Source organism: Electrona antarctica (assembly GCF_951216825.1).
Source record: "Electrona antarctica genome assembly, chromosome: 24".
Taxonomy (NCBI): Eukaryota; Metazoa; Chordata; class Actinopteri; order Myctophiformes; family Myctophidae; genus Electrona; species Electrona antarctica.
The window spans coordinates 10855645-10872564 of record NC_136803.1 but is presented as its reverse complement, the minus strand read 5'-3'; the positions used below and the strand labels follow the sequence as shown (position 1 = coordinate 10872564).

General features: G+C 44.5%; 1 protein-coding gene across 1 annotated transcript in view; it reads left to right on the top strand.

Moving 5' to 3' along the window:
• The window catches only part of LOC306917212 (NACHT, LRR and PYD domains-containing protein 1a allele 4-like), a 35843-nt gene extending 18988 nt beyond the window's left edge, over positions 1 to 16855 (top strand). The window contains exons 14-27 of the mRNA XM_079495344.1: positions 305 to 356; positions 994 to 1050; positions 1159 to 1188; positions 1284 to 1333; positions 1695 to 1747; positions 1879 to 2105; positions 3832 to 4082; positions 11097 to 11216; positions 11614 to 11743; positions 12872 to 12958; positions 13597 to 13637; positions 13788 to 14082; positions 15590 to 15630; positions 16058 to 16855. Coding sequence (XP_079351470.1) covers positions 305 to 356; positions 994 to 1050; positions 1159 to 1188; positions 1284 to 1333; positions 1695 to 1747; positions 1879 to 2105; positions 3832 to 4082; positions 11097 to 11216; positions 11614 to 11743; positions 12872 to 12958; positions 13597 to 13637; positions 13788 to 14082; positions 15590 to 15594 — 1398 coding nt within the window. The 3' untranslated portion in view covers positions 15595 to 15630; positions 16058 to 16855. The remainder of the gene's footprint in view (positions 1 to 304; positions 357 to 993; positions 1051 to 1158; positions 1189 to 1283; positions 1334 to 1694; positions 1748 to 1878; positions 2106 to 3831; positions 4083 to 11096; positions 11217 to 11613; positions 11744 to 12871; positions 12959 to 13596; positions 13638 to 13787; positions 14083 to 15589; positions 15631 to 16057) is intronic.
• Positions 16856 to 16920: the final 65 nt, after the last annotated feature.

Sequence of the window (16920 nt, the reverse complement as noted above, 5' to 3'; positions counted from 1 at the left end):
TCCATCATCCATTTTCACAACACTGATTTATTTCATGTTTATTCACGTTTTGGTCATGGGTGCCTGGCACCCACTGCACCCAGTATCATGTCCATAAAAGACCAATCAGATATATGTCCTTGGATAATGGACATTGTAAATACATTTATGTAAATTATGTGCCAGAAATCAATAAGTGGAATAATTCAACTGGGTTTATAGGTTAAGTAAAAGATGCAGTAACATTCTGAATGTTCATTTGATTTCTTAGACTGGCTGAATCTGGCTGAAAAGTTGTGTTTTATGATTTCTCCTCATGTTTTAGGATTTGTCTATGAGCAGCTCATCAGAGGAAGAAGAGGAGGATGAGGATTGTGGTGAGAGACATGGATCATATTCATCTTTTACACTGTAAAGCCCTAACCACACCAAAGGGTCAGCATGCAACTCCTTGGGTCCAAACGGTTGCAAGGAGTTAACGCTAAAACCGTCTCGACCCTTTGGTGTGGTTTGGGGCCGTTGAATTCCATGCGTTGAATCACTAGGGTCAACGTGGGTCAACGTGCAACAGGACATATCACACCGCAGGGACAACGCTAAAACCGTCTCGACCCTTTGGTGTGGTTAGGGCTTAAGCATACAACGGTACAATGCCACTATAATCAATGGCTGCGGTGCGCAGGTTGTGAATAAGCTCCACGCGTGGATACTTATTTTGCGCAAGTGCTCTATTTTGCCACGTTTCCGCGGAGGGTTACGCAGCCCTTCGCCTCGCCTTCAGAGGAAAAAGAAAAACCAGTGAATACGTAACTCCTCACGAGTTACGTGAGGTGACGAGAGGTTATGTAGCCCCCGTAAGCCTCCAAGCTGTCTGTGGTCCACTAACTGTCCTCTGTGTTCATACTGACTGTAGCCTCCTGTCTGTCTGTGGTCCACTAACTGTCCTCTGTGTTCATACTGACTGTAGCCTCCTGTCGGTCTGTGGTTCACCAACTGTTCTCTGTGTTTATACAGAAGACTGCATGGACCTGATGAAGATGATGAAGAGGATGGAGATAAGTGGAGAGGAAGGTAAAACATTTAACACTACGATGAACTGTGAGTGTTAGTGTGAAATAATACAACGTGAAGGATTAACACACAACTATATGGTTTCTCTTTAATGTCCTTCCTGTGCAGAGCTGAAGGAACCTGAAGATTCTGATAATGGTAGGATGAGGATGGATGGATGGATGGATGATTTTTTTTTTCATTTATTCATTTATTAATGAACTATTGTGTAACCATAATGTTTGTCCCTCCAGATCAGCTGTACTTCAGACCATGCTGTGAAAAATGCCAACATGTCCAGCAGGTCAGTTTGACGATATTTGCATTTGGCTTTGATATCGCTTGATGCAGAGACAATACGATCACCATTTATAGACCAAATGAAAACAGACATTTCAAACATTACATAGAATTTTGCATTTTAAAAATCATGATTGCCATGGGGCCGATGCCCACATGGTGCTGTTTGACTCCAAAAGCTTTTTTACTTGATAAGTCGAGGGAACGACTTAATGAAGACGTGGCCATGTCTTAATAAAGTGTGGTCACACTTTATTGAAAAAGACGAAAATGCGGTTGTTGGTGATCCTTAATGATCTCCTGTGTGTATGTGTGCGTGTGTGTGTGTGTGCGTGTGCGTGCACGTGCGTGTGTGTGCTTGGTAGAGCTGCGGCAGTGAGAAGTTCACCCCTGAGAAACTGTCCAGAGGACGCTTGCAGTGAGTCTGGACATCACTTTGACATCATCTGTTGATCTGCTTTCATTATGTTCTCATTCCTTATGGTGAGCATTTTCACTTTGGTGTGTGCGTGCGTGCGTGGTGCGTGTGTGCGTGCGTTCCTTCCTTAGGGCTCAGCTGGAAGGACAGGGCACATACGAGTGTGAGTTGACAGGCTTGATATTGGAGGCGTTGGAGAGAGTTCTGGTGGTCTACTCCATCCTGTCCTGGTCCAAGTTCAACGCGTTGGTCCAGAACCCCTGGATGGTTGCTGGGCCCATATTCAACATACAGACCGTGGACAAGGATCCTTCTGCCCTCAAGTCCATCCAGCTCCCCCACTCCCTGTGCCTGGCTGGTGAGAACATTATTATAACAGTATATATAATATATACTGTTATATAACAGTATTATTGACTGTACAACTAAACATCTTCCTTGTACAATCTATCTATAAATGCACCACGTCTATGTGTGTGTGTGTGTGTACTGTACGTCTGTAATCCACGTAACTCCAGAACCGTTCGCTCCAACGACTTCAAATTCGACACACGCGTTCCACACCCCCACAGGGAGAGCAATGCCTGGTGTCGAGTCGGTCGGACCCACGGTTGTCCACAACCGCCACAAAAGGCTCTGGCCACGAACTGGCCAGATGTATGGAGAACCAGAGAGAGGTTCTGCCAGTGGACCTCAAATGTAGATTCCATGACGTCACATTGAGATTAGGCAACACACTTCATATTTGGGCATACCTGACACAGAACTCCATATAATATATGAGTCCTTTATTATTCCTATAATATAGGAATAAAGGGACACAGGGAGACACAGGAAATCTCCATATATGGGCATTAAAGGGACACGGAGAGATCGGTGGAACGGGTATTCTGACACGGGTACAACGGGTATTGCATAGCCGGGTGGGGCATGGATGTCCAACTTTCATCGTTACCGACTCGGTGCTCTACAGTGTGTGTGTGTGTGTGTGTGTGTGTGTGTGTGTGTGTGTGCGTGTGCGTGCGAGACGCGGCTTGGCCTGTTGTAGTGCCACCATGAGGCTGATTTGAAAACTGTCAAGTGGCATTTCTTCCAAAGCCTAGTGGGAATATGCATGCACAGTTTCACCACAATCGGACGCTGCGTTGAGTAGTTGTGGCGATTTGTACAAAACGGGTACAAAGCGGGCTACTCCTGAAAAGTTTAGATGCCAATCGTAGCCAATGAGGGTGGATTATGAGAAATCAAACAAACCCGTCTTGATCACATGACTATGAAGAGCATGTGTACCGATTTGCGTGAAATTTGGATACAATCTGAAGGAGTAATATTAGAAAATGTGTTTTACATATGTCGGCCTCCTGGTGGCGCTATAAAGAGCAGATGTGAAAAATTCCAGGGAAAGGTTTTTCCTTGGCCTCTAGGGAGTTGGCATACAAAGTTATCCACAGATCTGTGCAGTTAGAGGTAAAAACACTTTTCGGCCAGTTATAGCGCCACCATGAGGCTGAGTTGAAAATGTTCATGTGGCATTTCTTCCTCGGCCTAGTGGGAATGTGCGTGCACAATTTCACGGAAATCACACGATGTGTTCATTATTTGCAGCATTTTGTTTGAAACTGAGCACTCCTGCGAACTTTGGAAGCCAATCTTAGCCAATCAGGATAGTCCGAGAAATCTGAAAGACCTGTTTCGTTGAATGGCTCTAGAGAGACTGTGTACCAATTTGCATGATGTTTGGACAAAATCTGTAGGTGTACTGTCCAAAAACTTGTTTTGCACAAAGCGGCCTCCTGGTGGCGCTATAACAGGCCGTTCTGGTTCATCGTTGGCATCCTGGGAGTGTGTGTGCAAAATTTGGCATCGACCGGGTTAACAGTGCCGGAGATTAGCTGTTCACAGACGGAAGGACACAAACACACACAGACACACGGAGTGCAAAACATACTCTCTCCCCATGCCTTCGGCCTGGTGGAGACAATTAGTGATATTTCTGTTCAACTTGTTTGTCCTCCATGCATTTTGTCTTGTTGTCTCCATCAAAGTGTCCCTCCATCCTTCCTCCTCACTATCCTCACCTGCAGGCCAGGAGAGAGAGAAGGTGTTTGGTGTCCTACACGTCACTGGAAAGCAGCCCGTCATTGAGACAGTCCAGTCCTCTGGTAGTCATGTGAAGTGGTCAGTGTCCTCGCTGTCCCCTGTGGGCGTCATCGCCCACGCCACGCAGCAGGACCAACACCACGCAGCGGTGCTGCTCTACCAGGATCTGGGCCGTACTGTCGACACTCACTGTTTCCGCATCTACCTCGCCAGCAGCAACTCCTCGCATGTTAAAGTGAGCAGAACAACTATGGCTTTTATATCATGATAATCATGTGGAACATTTATCACTATATTTGTTTATGTTTAGAGTTTAGAGTGCAGGTGTTAAGTTAAAGGAGAATTCCATGCTAGAAGGCTTTCTTACCTTTATTTGTAGTTGTTACGTCCCCACCAAAGAGGTCCAGGTGTTATTTGTAGTTGTTACATCCCCACCAAAGAGGTCCAGGTATTATTTTGTGCAAAAGTGCATTATTGGCTATTTCCCCTAATATAAGCCCTCAATGAATTGCATTGAATTGCATTGAATTGAATGGGGCTATGGGTGTTGTGCTAATTCACTTATTTCCATCGCTCAAAAATCATTTTTGTATCTCTACATAATGTAAATAGTATCCGAAGTGGCACACTTTACTACTTATTTCAATGGAAATAAGCAAATTAGCACAAAAACCCAACCCCCAAGGAGGGCTTATATTAGGGGAAATGGCCAATAATGCACTTTTGCACAAAATAACACCTGGTCCTCTTTGTTGGGGACGTAACAACTACAAAGAAAGGTAAGAAAGCCTTCTAGCATGGTCCTTTAAGAATGCCTCAACATGAGTTGTTTTGTATATATTCATGCTTTGGGTATATTCATTGAACTCAATGTCGACTCAACAGGTTTTTATTATTTGATTAGATTCCTAACAACTACAATCAGAACTACAGACTCACTCCCAACCTTCTGCCGTACTCTGAAAACCCACCTCTTCAGCCTCCAAACTACACATGACTTGCACACAAGAAAAAGACAAGGAAAAACAGACAAAAACCAAAACACAAGTAGCAGTCAAAAACCTCCCCTAATGGACAACACCAGTACTACACCCCTCCACATTCTGTTGACAATAGTGATTATATCATCTGTAATGTAATACAATGTGTTAATGCAACAATCCTTTCATAGAAATAGTCCCATATTAAATGGAACTTTCCTTTGACATTGTTACTCCATGCAATTGAGTATTCAAAAGATGCAGTTATAAGTCGGGTCCAGTCTGTGAGCTCTTAGACGAGCTCTTCCAGTTTCTCAGTACCAACCTGGCTGCATTGATAAGACCTGCAGTCACTAATGCACGTTGTGGCTTGGTGACCCCTTGTTAGTAAGAGAAATCTATGAAAATCTGGGAACTAAATCGTTACCAAGAAATTTCTTCACCAATGTGTTTCTAAAGGTGTCTAATAACATATACTAAAAGTTTGAAATTCAACTCCCGTGGGAAATTGAGTTATTAGCATAATATGTGAATTGTGACCCTTAACATCCTATATAAGGCAAAAAAGTCCAAATTTCATCATTCTTTAAGTAGCATGTGACATATGAAACTAGGGGGTTTTCATGATTCTGAATCCATTCCAAGCATTAGTTTTGCACAAAAAACACTCCTTGGGAGGAAAACGGCCTCACAAACGTGATGAGGTCAGCACATATGGTCATGTGGATATGGCCTAATTTAGCCCAAGGAGTGTTTTTTGTGCAAAACTAATGCTTGGAATGGATTCAGAATCATGAAAACCCCCTAGTTTCATATGTCACATGCTACTTAAAGAATGATGAAATTTGGACTTTTTTGCCTTATAATAATAATAATAATAATAAAACTTTATTTGTATAGCACCTTTCATGACATGAAATGCAGCTCAAAGTGCTTTACACAAAAAAGAAAAGAAAGGCAGGGCATAAACAATACAGTGAGGACATGAATATTTTTTTTTTTTAAAAGACAGATAAATCAATTAAAAGCAAGGGTGTAAAAGTGGGTCTTGAGCTGAGCTTTAGAAATGTCTACAGAGGCTGCCTGTCGAAGGTACAGTGGGAGTTTGTTCCACGCCGTCGGCCCGTAGAAGCAAAAAGCTGCTTCCCCGTATTTTCTAGTTGCCATTTTTTTAGGCAAAGCCAGCAGGCCAGCAGTGGAAGACCTTAGGGGGCGGTTTGGGACATATTTCGGCAGGCAGTCATGTAGGTAGGAAGGTGCGAGACCATTGAGAGCTTTATAAACAAGTAAAATAATTTTAAAATCAATCCTAAAAACAACCGGAAGCCAGTGCAATGAGGCCAAGACTGGAGTAATATGTTCTCTCATCTTAGTTCTAGTTAAGACTCTGGCTGCTGCATTTTGGACAAGTTGTAATCTGTCAGTTGATTTCTTAGGCAATCCAGAAAAAAGTGCATTGCAGTAATCAAGCCGAGAAAAAACAAAGGCGTGGATTAGCGTTTTTGCATCGTCCAGTGACAAATAGGCTCTGATTCGTGCAATATTTCTAAGATGAAAAAAGGCAATCTTGGTAACATGATTAATGTGTGAATTAAAATTCAGTTCAGAATCAATAGTGATCCCCAAGTTCTTTACTGTACTGTTACTTTCTACAGTCAGGTTGCCAAGTCTGCTTTTTATCGATTCTTTCTGCTCACTAGAACCGATTATGAGAACTTCTGTCTTATCCTCATTTAGCTTGAGAAAGTTCTCACTCATCCAGCATTTAATGCTAGACAGACAGGTCAACAGCGGGTCTAAGGCACAGAGATCATCTGGATCTACAGAAAGATATAGTTGGGTATCATCAGCATAGAAATGAAAATTGACTCCGTGATTGGTAATGAGTTCTCCCAATGGCAGTATGTACAGGGAGAATAACAGAGGACCAAGAATTGAGCCCTGTGGAATACCAGAACTGATGTTGTGTTGTCTGAGTCAAACTCAGCTAGATTGACAAAATAGCTTCTGTTTGTTAGGTAGGAGGAAAACCAGGACAGGGCCGTGCCAGACAGGCCTACCCAGTGCTCCAGACGCTGTATTAAAATTGAATGGTCAATCGTGTAAAATGCAGCCGTTAGATCTAGCATTTTTCTGTTCTCATTAATAATGCCAGAGAAATAAGCCTGCCTTGCCAGACGCAGGGCTTTGTTATAGGTGACTGTTGACTTTTTAAGAATCTCTAGGTGGATGGTGAGTTTGTTTTTTCTCCAAGCTCGCTCAGCTCTACGACAATCTTGCTTCAGTGAACGTGTATGCTCATTTATCCAGGGTGTTACTCTGGTGTTCTGTTTCTTTTTAGTTTTCATAGGAGCCACTATGTCAAGAGCTGACTCTAGTTTAAGATTAAACATTTGGACCATATCATTCACTGGGGGAGTATCGGATAGGGGGGGGCCCAGATGACGAGAGAACTCGTTGGCTGCAGATGAGCTAAAAAAACGCTTTTTTATAGTATATTCAGTGATGTTTTTCTCTAGATCAGAGACAGTCATATTAAAACACAGCAAATAGTGGTCTGATAGCTCAGGCATTTCAATAGTCCTTTCAACAGTGATGTTCAGACCTCTAGAAATCACCAGGTCCAGAGTGTGCCCCTGTTTATGTGTAGGCCCAACAACATGTTGGATGAACTCAAAGGAGTGCAATAACTCTAAGAAACCCAGAGCCACCGCATTTGAAGCATCGTCCAGGTGTAGATTAAGATCACCCGAGATAAGAGTTCTGTCATAGTTAGTGGAACAGATAGATAAAAGTTCTGATATTTCTGTTAGAAATACAGCTTTGCTGCACTTTGGAGGACGATAAATGCTGATCATTGGGATAGAGGACTGACCCTGCAGTATTGTGGCCTGGTATTCAAAGGATGAAAAGCTGCCGAGAGTCAGAGCCTTGAATTTTAAAGTGAAAAAATGATTGCCAGTCCACCTCCTTTCTTAGCCTCGCGAACAGAGTGGATGAAACTGTAGTTTGCGGGACAGGCTGGCGCTAGGAGAACAGCTCCATCCGAGCCAAGCCATGTCTCTGTTAGAAAGATAATATCTAGCTTCTCTTTACATATTATATCATTTACAGAAGAGGACTTATTTGTTAATGACCTGATGTTAAACAAGGCAAGGTTTAGCTTGTTATCAGATTTTTGGGGACTGTGATGCCTGTGAGGTACATTAACCAAGCAGCATTCTCTCTTCAGGCTACTCCTTGTCTTGGACAATCTATTTGAAATAACAGTGGAAATGTTGTGAACCTCAACCTGTACGGTGATTGAAACACCAGGCTTTCTAGAAGCAAGGGGTCCATACATGTTTGTTGCTACGCATAATGGACCCTGTTCATATCAGTGATCAAATGTATTTTCTAGGCTATATGGGCGTGGCATATAGCGTGGGATTAACTCTGGCCATGGTATCTCTCCCTGTGGCCATAGTACCTCTCCCATCTCTCCCTGTGGCCATGTTACCTCTCGCATTTTGGGCTGTTGGGCTGGCCGTATGGTAAGGGGGGTCAGCCTTACTCCAGCGTTTATCAGGTCCATCATGCCCGGAGTGAATTTGAGGTGATGTATTGGTGAAGGAGTTTGAAATTCCTCCATTCGACTGTCATTGATGGACCTCTCGGCGGCCTCAGTATCCTCTCCACCAGTGGACCCTGTGACTTCACGCTCTGTGAGTTTATCTCCACCAGGGGGCGCTGTGACTCCACGCTCTGTGAGTTTTCCTCCACCAGGGGGCGCTGTGACTTCACGCTCTGTGAGTTTTTCTCCACCAGGGGGCGCTGTGACTCCACGCTCTGTGCGTTTTTCTCCACCAGGGGGCGCTGTGACTTCACGCCCTGTGAGTTTTTCTCCACCAGGGGGGCGCTGTGACTTCACACCCTGTGCGTTTTTCTCCACCAGGGGGCGCTGTGACTTCACGCCCTGTGAGTTTTTCTCCACCAGGGGGCGCAGTGACTTTACGCTCTGTGCGTTTTTCTCCACCAGGGGGCGCTGTGACTTTACGCTCTGTGCGTTTTTCTCCACCAGGGGGCGCTGTGACTTCATAGTCATAGACTTCATAGACTTCATAGGGGATAGTGAGTTTTTTAGGGGGCCATGCTTCATCGGGGGTGACTTCATAGGCGGTGAGTTCATAGGGGGTGAGTTTTTCAGGGGGCCATGCATCACCAGGGGACCATGCATCACGCTCTATGTAGTCACAGCAGATGCAGATATACCAGGGGGGATGCACTTCCTCTTCTCCATCAGAGGAGGACCACTCTTCTGCATCAGTCCAGAGCACATCAGGAGGAGTTGTGTGTTCACTTGATTTGACTTCTCCACCAGGAGGAGCTGTGGGTTCACTATCTGTGGTATTCCTTGTTTTGAGAACATCCTTGGCGAGGGGGAGAAGCTTGGCACCCCCCGCCACAATATTATCTGTTTTGGCTAGGGCGCTATCTCTTGATTCTATGTTGTGGAACAAGTTGCTGGAGAATAGTTTTTTAGGATTTCTGACTGTTGTTTTTCTGTATCACGTGTACCGATGTGCAGTATCAGTGTTTTCACCATAGGGTGTGCAGCAACAACATCAGAGATTCTGTCATTCAAATCAGAGACTGTGTCTTTGGGAAAGCATAGAACTTTTGCTTTTCTCTTTTTGTTACTTTTAACATATTTCACAGCCTGATCACCAACAATCAGGAATTCATTAATTTGGTCTCCATTAGCTCGCCTTTCATTTTCTGTGATGTTGATTCTTACCCTGCTCGGTGTGGCGATATCTCTGTCATTCATCTGGAGCAGTGGGCTGAATCTGTTAGCCACCTGCACATTCTCCATATGGGGAGAAATGATTTTTGATCTGCCTTTCACAGTTTTCCATTTTTGAAGGGGGGTGGACGAGGCTCTGAGTCGGGCTGGTAGCGTAGGCCAGCTGGTCTTATCGGGGCTCCGAGCTCTTCCAGTTAGTCGTCCTTTCAAGTCCTGTACGCCGTTCTCTCTGTTTGTAATCACAGTGGATATACCGGGGGGGGAGACACCCCCAGTTTTTCGTCCTTTCATGTCCTTTGGCCTTGCGCCGAGAGAACTCCAGGCGAATGTCTTATCCTGCGTGCGGTTCTCCTGATTCCCATGTTGTTGTTTTACTTCCAAATTAACTTTTAAATAGTGTAATTCCGCTTCGAGCACTGCAATCTTTTGAAGCAGTTTCTGAAAGTCCTTTGAAGATATGACAGGGAACATCGCGGTGCTGGCTATTTGCCAAGTATCCAGTGCTAGTTAGCTATAGCTATGTGCCACGTACCCATTCACTGGAGGTAAAAAAAGAGTATTTTGCAGTATGGCAAAAGCTTCGTTCTATAGAAGAAATACAGTCCCATCGGTTTACAAGTAACGAGGACCTACTTGTAGTTTCTCAAAGAAAAATAAAACATTGATATCAGTTGAAGAATGCAAGCATAGGCGAGAGCAGCGGAGCGAAGCGTCCTCAGTGTACGAGAGCAAGCAAGCATATATAGGATGTTAAGGGTCACAATTCACATATTATGCTAATAACTCAATTTCCCACGGGAGTTGAATTTCAAACTTTTAGTATATGTTATTAGACACCTTTAGAAACACATTGGTGAAGAAATTTCTTGGTAACGATTTAGTTCCCAGATTGGTCAAATACCTGATAAAATGCCCTTACTATGTGGCAACACCGTGCCATCTCCCAAGAGACAGAACCTCGGCATTCTGGTAGTGTTAGTCCATCCATCCATCCATCCATCCATCCATCCTGGTAGTGTTAGTCCATCCATCCATCTATTCTGAACTGCCCACAGTCCTCCTATGAGAAGCAGAGTAGAAAAAAATGGTGCCATTTTATCATGATTATTAGTGAGGACCAATTATATGAAGATGGGTTGAAAAGTGGTGAAGTGGTCCTTTAATGTAAATCGCTCTGGATTAAATGCCTACATTGTTATTGTAATGATCCATGGCCAGCTGTCATCGATATTTAGTTAACTATATATTACATTATTGTTAGACATGACTTCATTTCACCTGTGCTGAGTTAATGATTCTTCACTAGTCTAGTCACATGACATGGGTGTGCTTTTATTAACAATGTAACACATGGTCAATGAGTCATCGTCTGAAAAGAAGAGGACGTTTTATTTGTTTGTTTGTTTTTATCGTTCCCTAATCTCCTGCATCTTTCTGTCCGCGCGTGCGTGCCGTGCGTGCGTGTTGGCCTTGTGTGTGGCAGGACATCAAGAAGAAGTTGAAGAAGAGACACTTCAAAACGATTGACAAGAACACCTTCTGTTCGATGGGAGACGAGAACTACCATCTGACCAGTGAGCCACGTGGGGAAATCAATCCCAAGGTGTGTGTGTGTGTGGATACTAGATAGGTGAAGCTGGTTAGATAGATAGATTATTTTTTTGTGTCATGCACCACAGGTGCCACGCCCACTTGGACTTATAGGACACAACATATAAATCACTGCATCAATATTGAATAGTTGCACAATAAAATAAAATTGTGCCCTACCTAGGAAATTTGCTAAAGCAGAAGTACCTTAACTTTATTTGGTTAGATGATTATGAAAAACTTGAATTATGTTTCAGTAAACACAAATACTTGACATTTTACAAAATAATACATGTCTTAATTCATCATATAGTGGACAGTAAAACAAAAAAATAATTTCAGTATGAACATGTCGTGTTTATTATGAATGTGTGATGCCAGATGATTATTAATGTTCTGTGTCTGTGCAGTACTTGCCATTCACCGCGAGAGGTTTCTTTGAAGCATACTATGAGCAGACTCCTCCCTTCAAGTTGAATCTGAAGGCGAGTGGTTCAGATGATGCAGATGATGCGGCATGGACTGCAACCATTCGACAAGGTACCTACCGCATGCACACAGCAGTCACCTGATGATTGTCTTTATGTACACAGTCACCTGTCTACTGAGATGATTGTCTTTATGTACACAGTCACCTGTCTACTGAGATGATTGTCTTTATGTACACAGTCACCTGTCTACTGAGATGATTGTCTTTATGTACACAGTCACCTGTCTACTGAGATGATTGTCTTTATGTACACAGTCACCTGTCTACTGAGATGTTGTCTTTATGTACACAGTCACCTGTCTACTGAGATGTTGTCTTTATGTACACAGTCACCTGTCTACTGAGATGTCTTTATGTACACAGTCACCTGTCTACTGAGATGTTGTCTTTATGTACACAGTCACCTGTCTACTGAGATGTCTTTATGTACACAGTCACCTGTCTACTGAGATGTCTTTATGTACACAGTCACCTGTCTACTGAGATGTCTTTATGTACACAGTCACCTGTCTACTGAGATGTCTTTATGTACACAGTCACCTGTCTACTGAGATGTCTTTATGTACACAGTCACCTGTCTACTGAGATGTCTTTATGTACACAGTCACCTGTCTACTGAGATGTTGTCTTTATGTACACAGCCACCTGTCTACTGAGATGATTCTCTTTATGTACACAGCCACCTGTCTACTGAGATGATTCTCTTTATGTACACAGTCACCTGTCTACTGAGATGATTCTCTTTATGTACACAGCCACCTGTCTACTGAGATGATTCTCTTTATGTACACAGCCACCTGTCTACTGAGATGATTCTCTTTATGTACACAGCCACCTGTCTACTGAGATGATTCTCTTTATGTACACAGCCACCTGTCTACTGAGATGATTCTCTTTATGTACACAGCCACCTGTCTACTGAGATGATTCTCTTTATGTACACAGCCACCTGTCTACTGAGATGATTCTCTTTATGTACACAGCCACCTGTCTACTGAGATGATTCTCTTTATGTACACAGCCACCTGTCTACTGAGATGATTCTCTTTATGTACACAGCCACCTGTCTACTGAGATGATTCTCTTTATGTATACACAGTCCCCTGTCAGCTTCATTAATATTGTTTGTGACTATGCAGTGTTTTTCTGAATGATAATATCTGTTTACCTTGCGTCAGGTGACTTGGTCGGTGACTTGGTCACTGAGCAAAAGCCAAGCTGGAAACATCGTCTTGGTTGGCCGGGCTCGAGCAAATGGAAAATGCGTAAGTGTGATCGATGTGACTTACAGAATAATTAGTTAGTAGGTTTAATTAGTGAGATATCGGGGAGTTTCAGTATTACATACAGTATATAGTCGTATTCATCATCTACAATTGGTCCAGAACGCAGCAGCCCGTCTCTTAACAGGTGCAAGAAAGTTTGACCACATCACACCTAGCCTGGCCACCCTCCACTGGCTGCCCATCTCCTTTAGAATTCACTTTAAAATACTGCTTTTCACATTCCTTGCTCCGTCCTACATCTCGGACCTACTCGACCCCTATGAGCCAGCCTGTGAGCTGAGATCCTCCTACTCGGCCCCTATGAGCCAGGAGCTGAGATCCTCCTACTGAACCCCTATGAGCCAGCCTGTGAGCTGAGAGCCCTGGAGATCAGGCTCGCCGACTTGGTTCCTCGTTTTAAATCACTCCTGAAGACCCATTTCTATAAAGCTGCTTTTAATCCTTCATCGTGGTGATTGTTATGTATTTTCTGATGTATTTTTCACTCTCTCATCTGTTATCCACGGCTGTGCTATTATTATCATCGTGTTTCCTTTATTGTTCAGCACTTTGTGACCTTGTTGTTACATTATTATTATTATTATTATTATTCAATAAATTCCTTCTTTGCGTTTCAGATGTGCCTCATCCAGAGAAGACCATGGCTTCTTCCACTCAGGTAAATACTCTTTTCTGGCAAATACAGCAACTCAAAATCAGGTCACATGGTATTGTTACACTTGATACACATTGCCTCCTACTCCCTTTGATAGAAGGTCACATGGTATTGTTACACTTGATACACATTGCCTGCTACTCCCTTTGATAGGAACCCTCTGTGCAAATATTAAAGAAGAACAAGGTGAAACTGGCCAGGTGGCTCCGAGCAGACTTCCAGTTGATTCTGCAGCATGCACACGCTGGAGAGCTGGTTGATGACAGAGTGTACCAACATCTGAGGAGTAAAGCACCACCAGAAGATGCTTGTTATGACCTGATTGATTCGCTGATGTCTAGAGGAGAGAGCTCTTCATCTGACTTCCTCAAACTTCTCAGAGATCCAGAGGTTCACAGCGCTTATAATACACAACTCAAGGACTGGGTTCTTTCTCTTGAGCTGCCAGGTACAAAACAAAGGTGAAGTCTTTGTTCTGTCCGGCTTGGCAGGACAAAGACTGTGCTGACAGACAGACAGAGTATAGACCAATTATTTGTTTACAAACATTGGGACTGGGCGCACGGGTGACTGTTTCATATAATCAATTCCCAAGAGATCTCCAAACCTGTTGTTTTGGGGAGCGCTGGTTTCAGTCCATTCAACCTCCTCTTGTGAGTTAATTGGTCTATACTCTGTGATTAACTGGACTAAATGCAATTGCACATTAAAGCCACAAGGGGGCAACCAAAGACCACTTTAATACAGAATAAACAGGTTGAAGATGAGTTGAAGGCAGCATCTATTTCAGTTTATTCGTTTATTTTCTTTTCTTTTTTCTAAGAATTGAAAATGATACATATTTCTATATTTGTTTATAAAACAAAAATAACCCTAGCATTTGTTTGTTTCAAGTATTTTAAAAACTAAGAGTTTAGGACACGCCCCCAAGCCCCAACATTGATTGCACGGTGCTTCAACCAATCAGTGTCTGACTTACCCGAACCCCGTGACCAGAATACACATTACCCAGCATGCCATGCGGTGCAGTGTTTTAAAGACACATTACCCAGCATGCCATGCGGTGCAGTGTTTTAAAGACACATTACCCAGCATGCCATGCGGTGCAGTGTTTTTAAGACACATTACCCAGCATGCCATGCGGTGCAGTGGCCTGGCTGTAAACAAGTATCTGATGCTTAGTCCAGTTAGCCTGGGTAAATATAGTAACTTTGCTTTGCTTTGCAGTGTTTTAAAGACACATTACCCAGCATGCCATGCGGTGCAGTGTTTTATAGACACATTACCCAGCATGGCGTTCCCTGCGAGACACTTGGGGGGGCTGAGGCCAAAGTGAGGGTGAGAGGGCTGACCAGAGTTGTGGATTGTTGGCGTCTGGGAGGCAAGGAAGGGGGGGACGCCTGGGGGGCCCCAGGGAACAGTGAGGAGACCCTAGAGAAAACTCGAGCTGGGTCGGGAGGAGGCGTGGCCTGAATGGCCGACGCAGTGGCGGGGGGAGCCGGTGGGAGAAGTGAGAACCCACCCGCTGGATGGGCGGGGGGTGGGGAGTGACGGGGAGCCTGGCACCGAGTAGCCGCTGGATGGGCGGGGGTTGGGGAGTGACGGGGAGCCTGGCACCGAGTAGCCGCTGGATGGGCGGGGGGTGGGGAGTGACGGGGAGCCTGGCGCCGAGTAGCCGCTGGATGGGCGGGGGGTGGGAAGTGACGGGGAGCCTGGCACCGAGTAGCCGCTGGATGGGCGGGGGGTGAGGAGTGACGGGGAGCCTGGCGCCGAGTAGCCGCTGGATGGGTGGGGGGGGGGGGGGGTGAGTGACCATAGAGATGTTGGTGTGTGATGTTTGGACAGAGTCTGTGGGAGAATGATGACAAAATGTGTTTTGGTGGGACTAAAACAGGCCGATGTGAGACATTAAGCAGCAGAGGTTTTGACTTGATTCATTGTTCTACTTCCTACAGTGTGAATCATGGAGGAGAACACTGGACTAAACCTCAACGCCGTGAGTCTGTCTGTCTGAAAAAATAGTGTGTGTGTGTGTGTGTGTGTGTGTGTGTGTGTGTGTGTGTGTGTGTGTGTGTGTGTGTGTGTGTGTGTGTGTGTGTGTGTGTGTGTGTGTGTGTGTGTGTGTGTGTGTGTGTGTGTGTGTGAGCCTGTCTGTCTGTTTAACAGTCTGTCTGTCTGTCAAATAGCAGATCTACAAGCTCACATGACTGCGTGGCGTGCTGAGGGCTTGTAAATCTGCTTTTTTAACTCTTAAAGTTAAAAATATAGTGTGTTTGTGTGTGAGTGTGAGTGTGTGTGCGAGTGTGCGTGTGTGTGACCGTGTGTGCGAGTGTGCATGTGTGTGTGTGTGTGTGCGTGCGTGTGCATGTGTATCGCTCAGTGAATGATATATTATAATGTGTACTGTGTTGTTTTCTCATCAGATTTCCAGCGTCTCGCTCTGGACACAAACACAGCAAACAGAAGACTCTCTCTGTCTGAGGACAACAGGAAGGTGACAAAGGATGGTCAGGATCATCCTGACAGGTTTGATTACTATCCTCAGGTTCTGAGTTCAGAGAGTCTAGATGAACGCTCCTACAGTGAGATGGAGTTCAGTGGAGACGTTGGGATAGGAGTGGAGACGTTGGGATAGGAGTGACTGACAGAGACATCAGTAGGAAAGGAGAGGGTCATGACTGTGTGCTTGGAGGGTATAAACAGTCATGGAGTCTGGCCTGTAGTGATGGTCACCGTGGTAACCGTTACTCTGTCAGACACAATAGTAAGATGACTGTCCTTCCTATCCGTCCCTCTGGCTCCACCAGAGTAGCAGTGTATCTGGACCGTCCCGCTGGGACTCTGTCCTTCTACAGAGTGTTAGAGGACACTCTGACTCACCTGTACACCTTCCAGAACACCTTCACTGAACCTCTTTACGCTGGGTTCAGTGTGTGGTCCCCTGGCTCCTCTGTGTCTCTGTGTGAGCAGAGATAGAGTCTCCATGTGACTTCAGGTCGCCATGGTTACTCAACATGTTTGGGTGAGTCCATGTTGTCATGGTTACCACTGTCGCCTAATAGTGGACCCTTTGACACCGGCTAAGTCTGACATCATAGAACTCCATATTTGGACATGACTGACTCGTGGTGACATCATATAACTCCATATTTGGACATATTGACTCAGACTGACATCATTGTGATGTCATCATAAATAAGACAAGCAGAGACACACTGACATCAGAGAGGCTTTGAGAGGATTTGTTTTCAATAGCAGTTCTACAAGCTCACAACGCGTCACATGA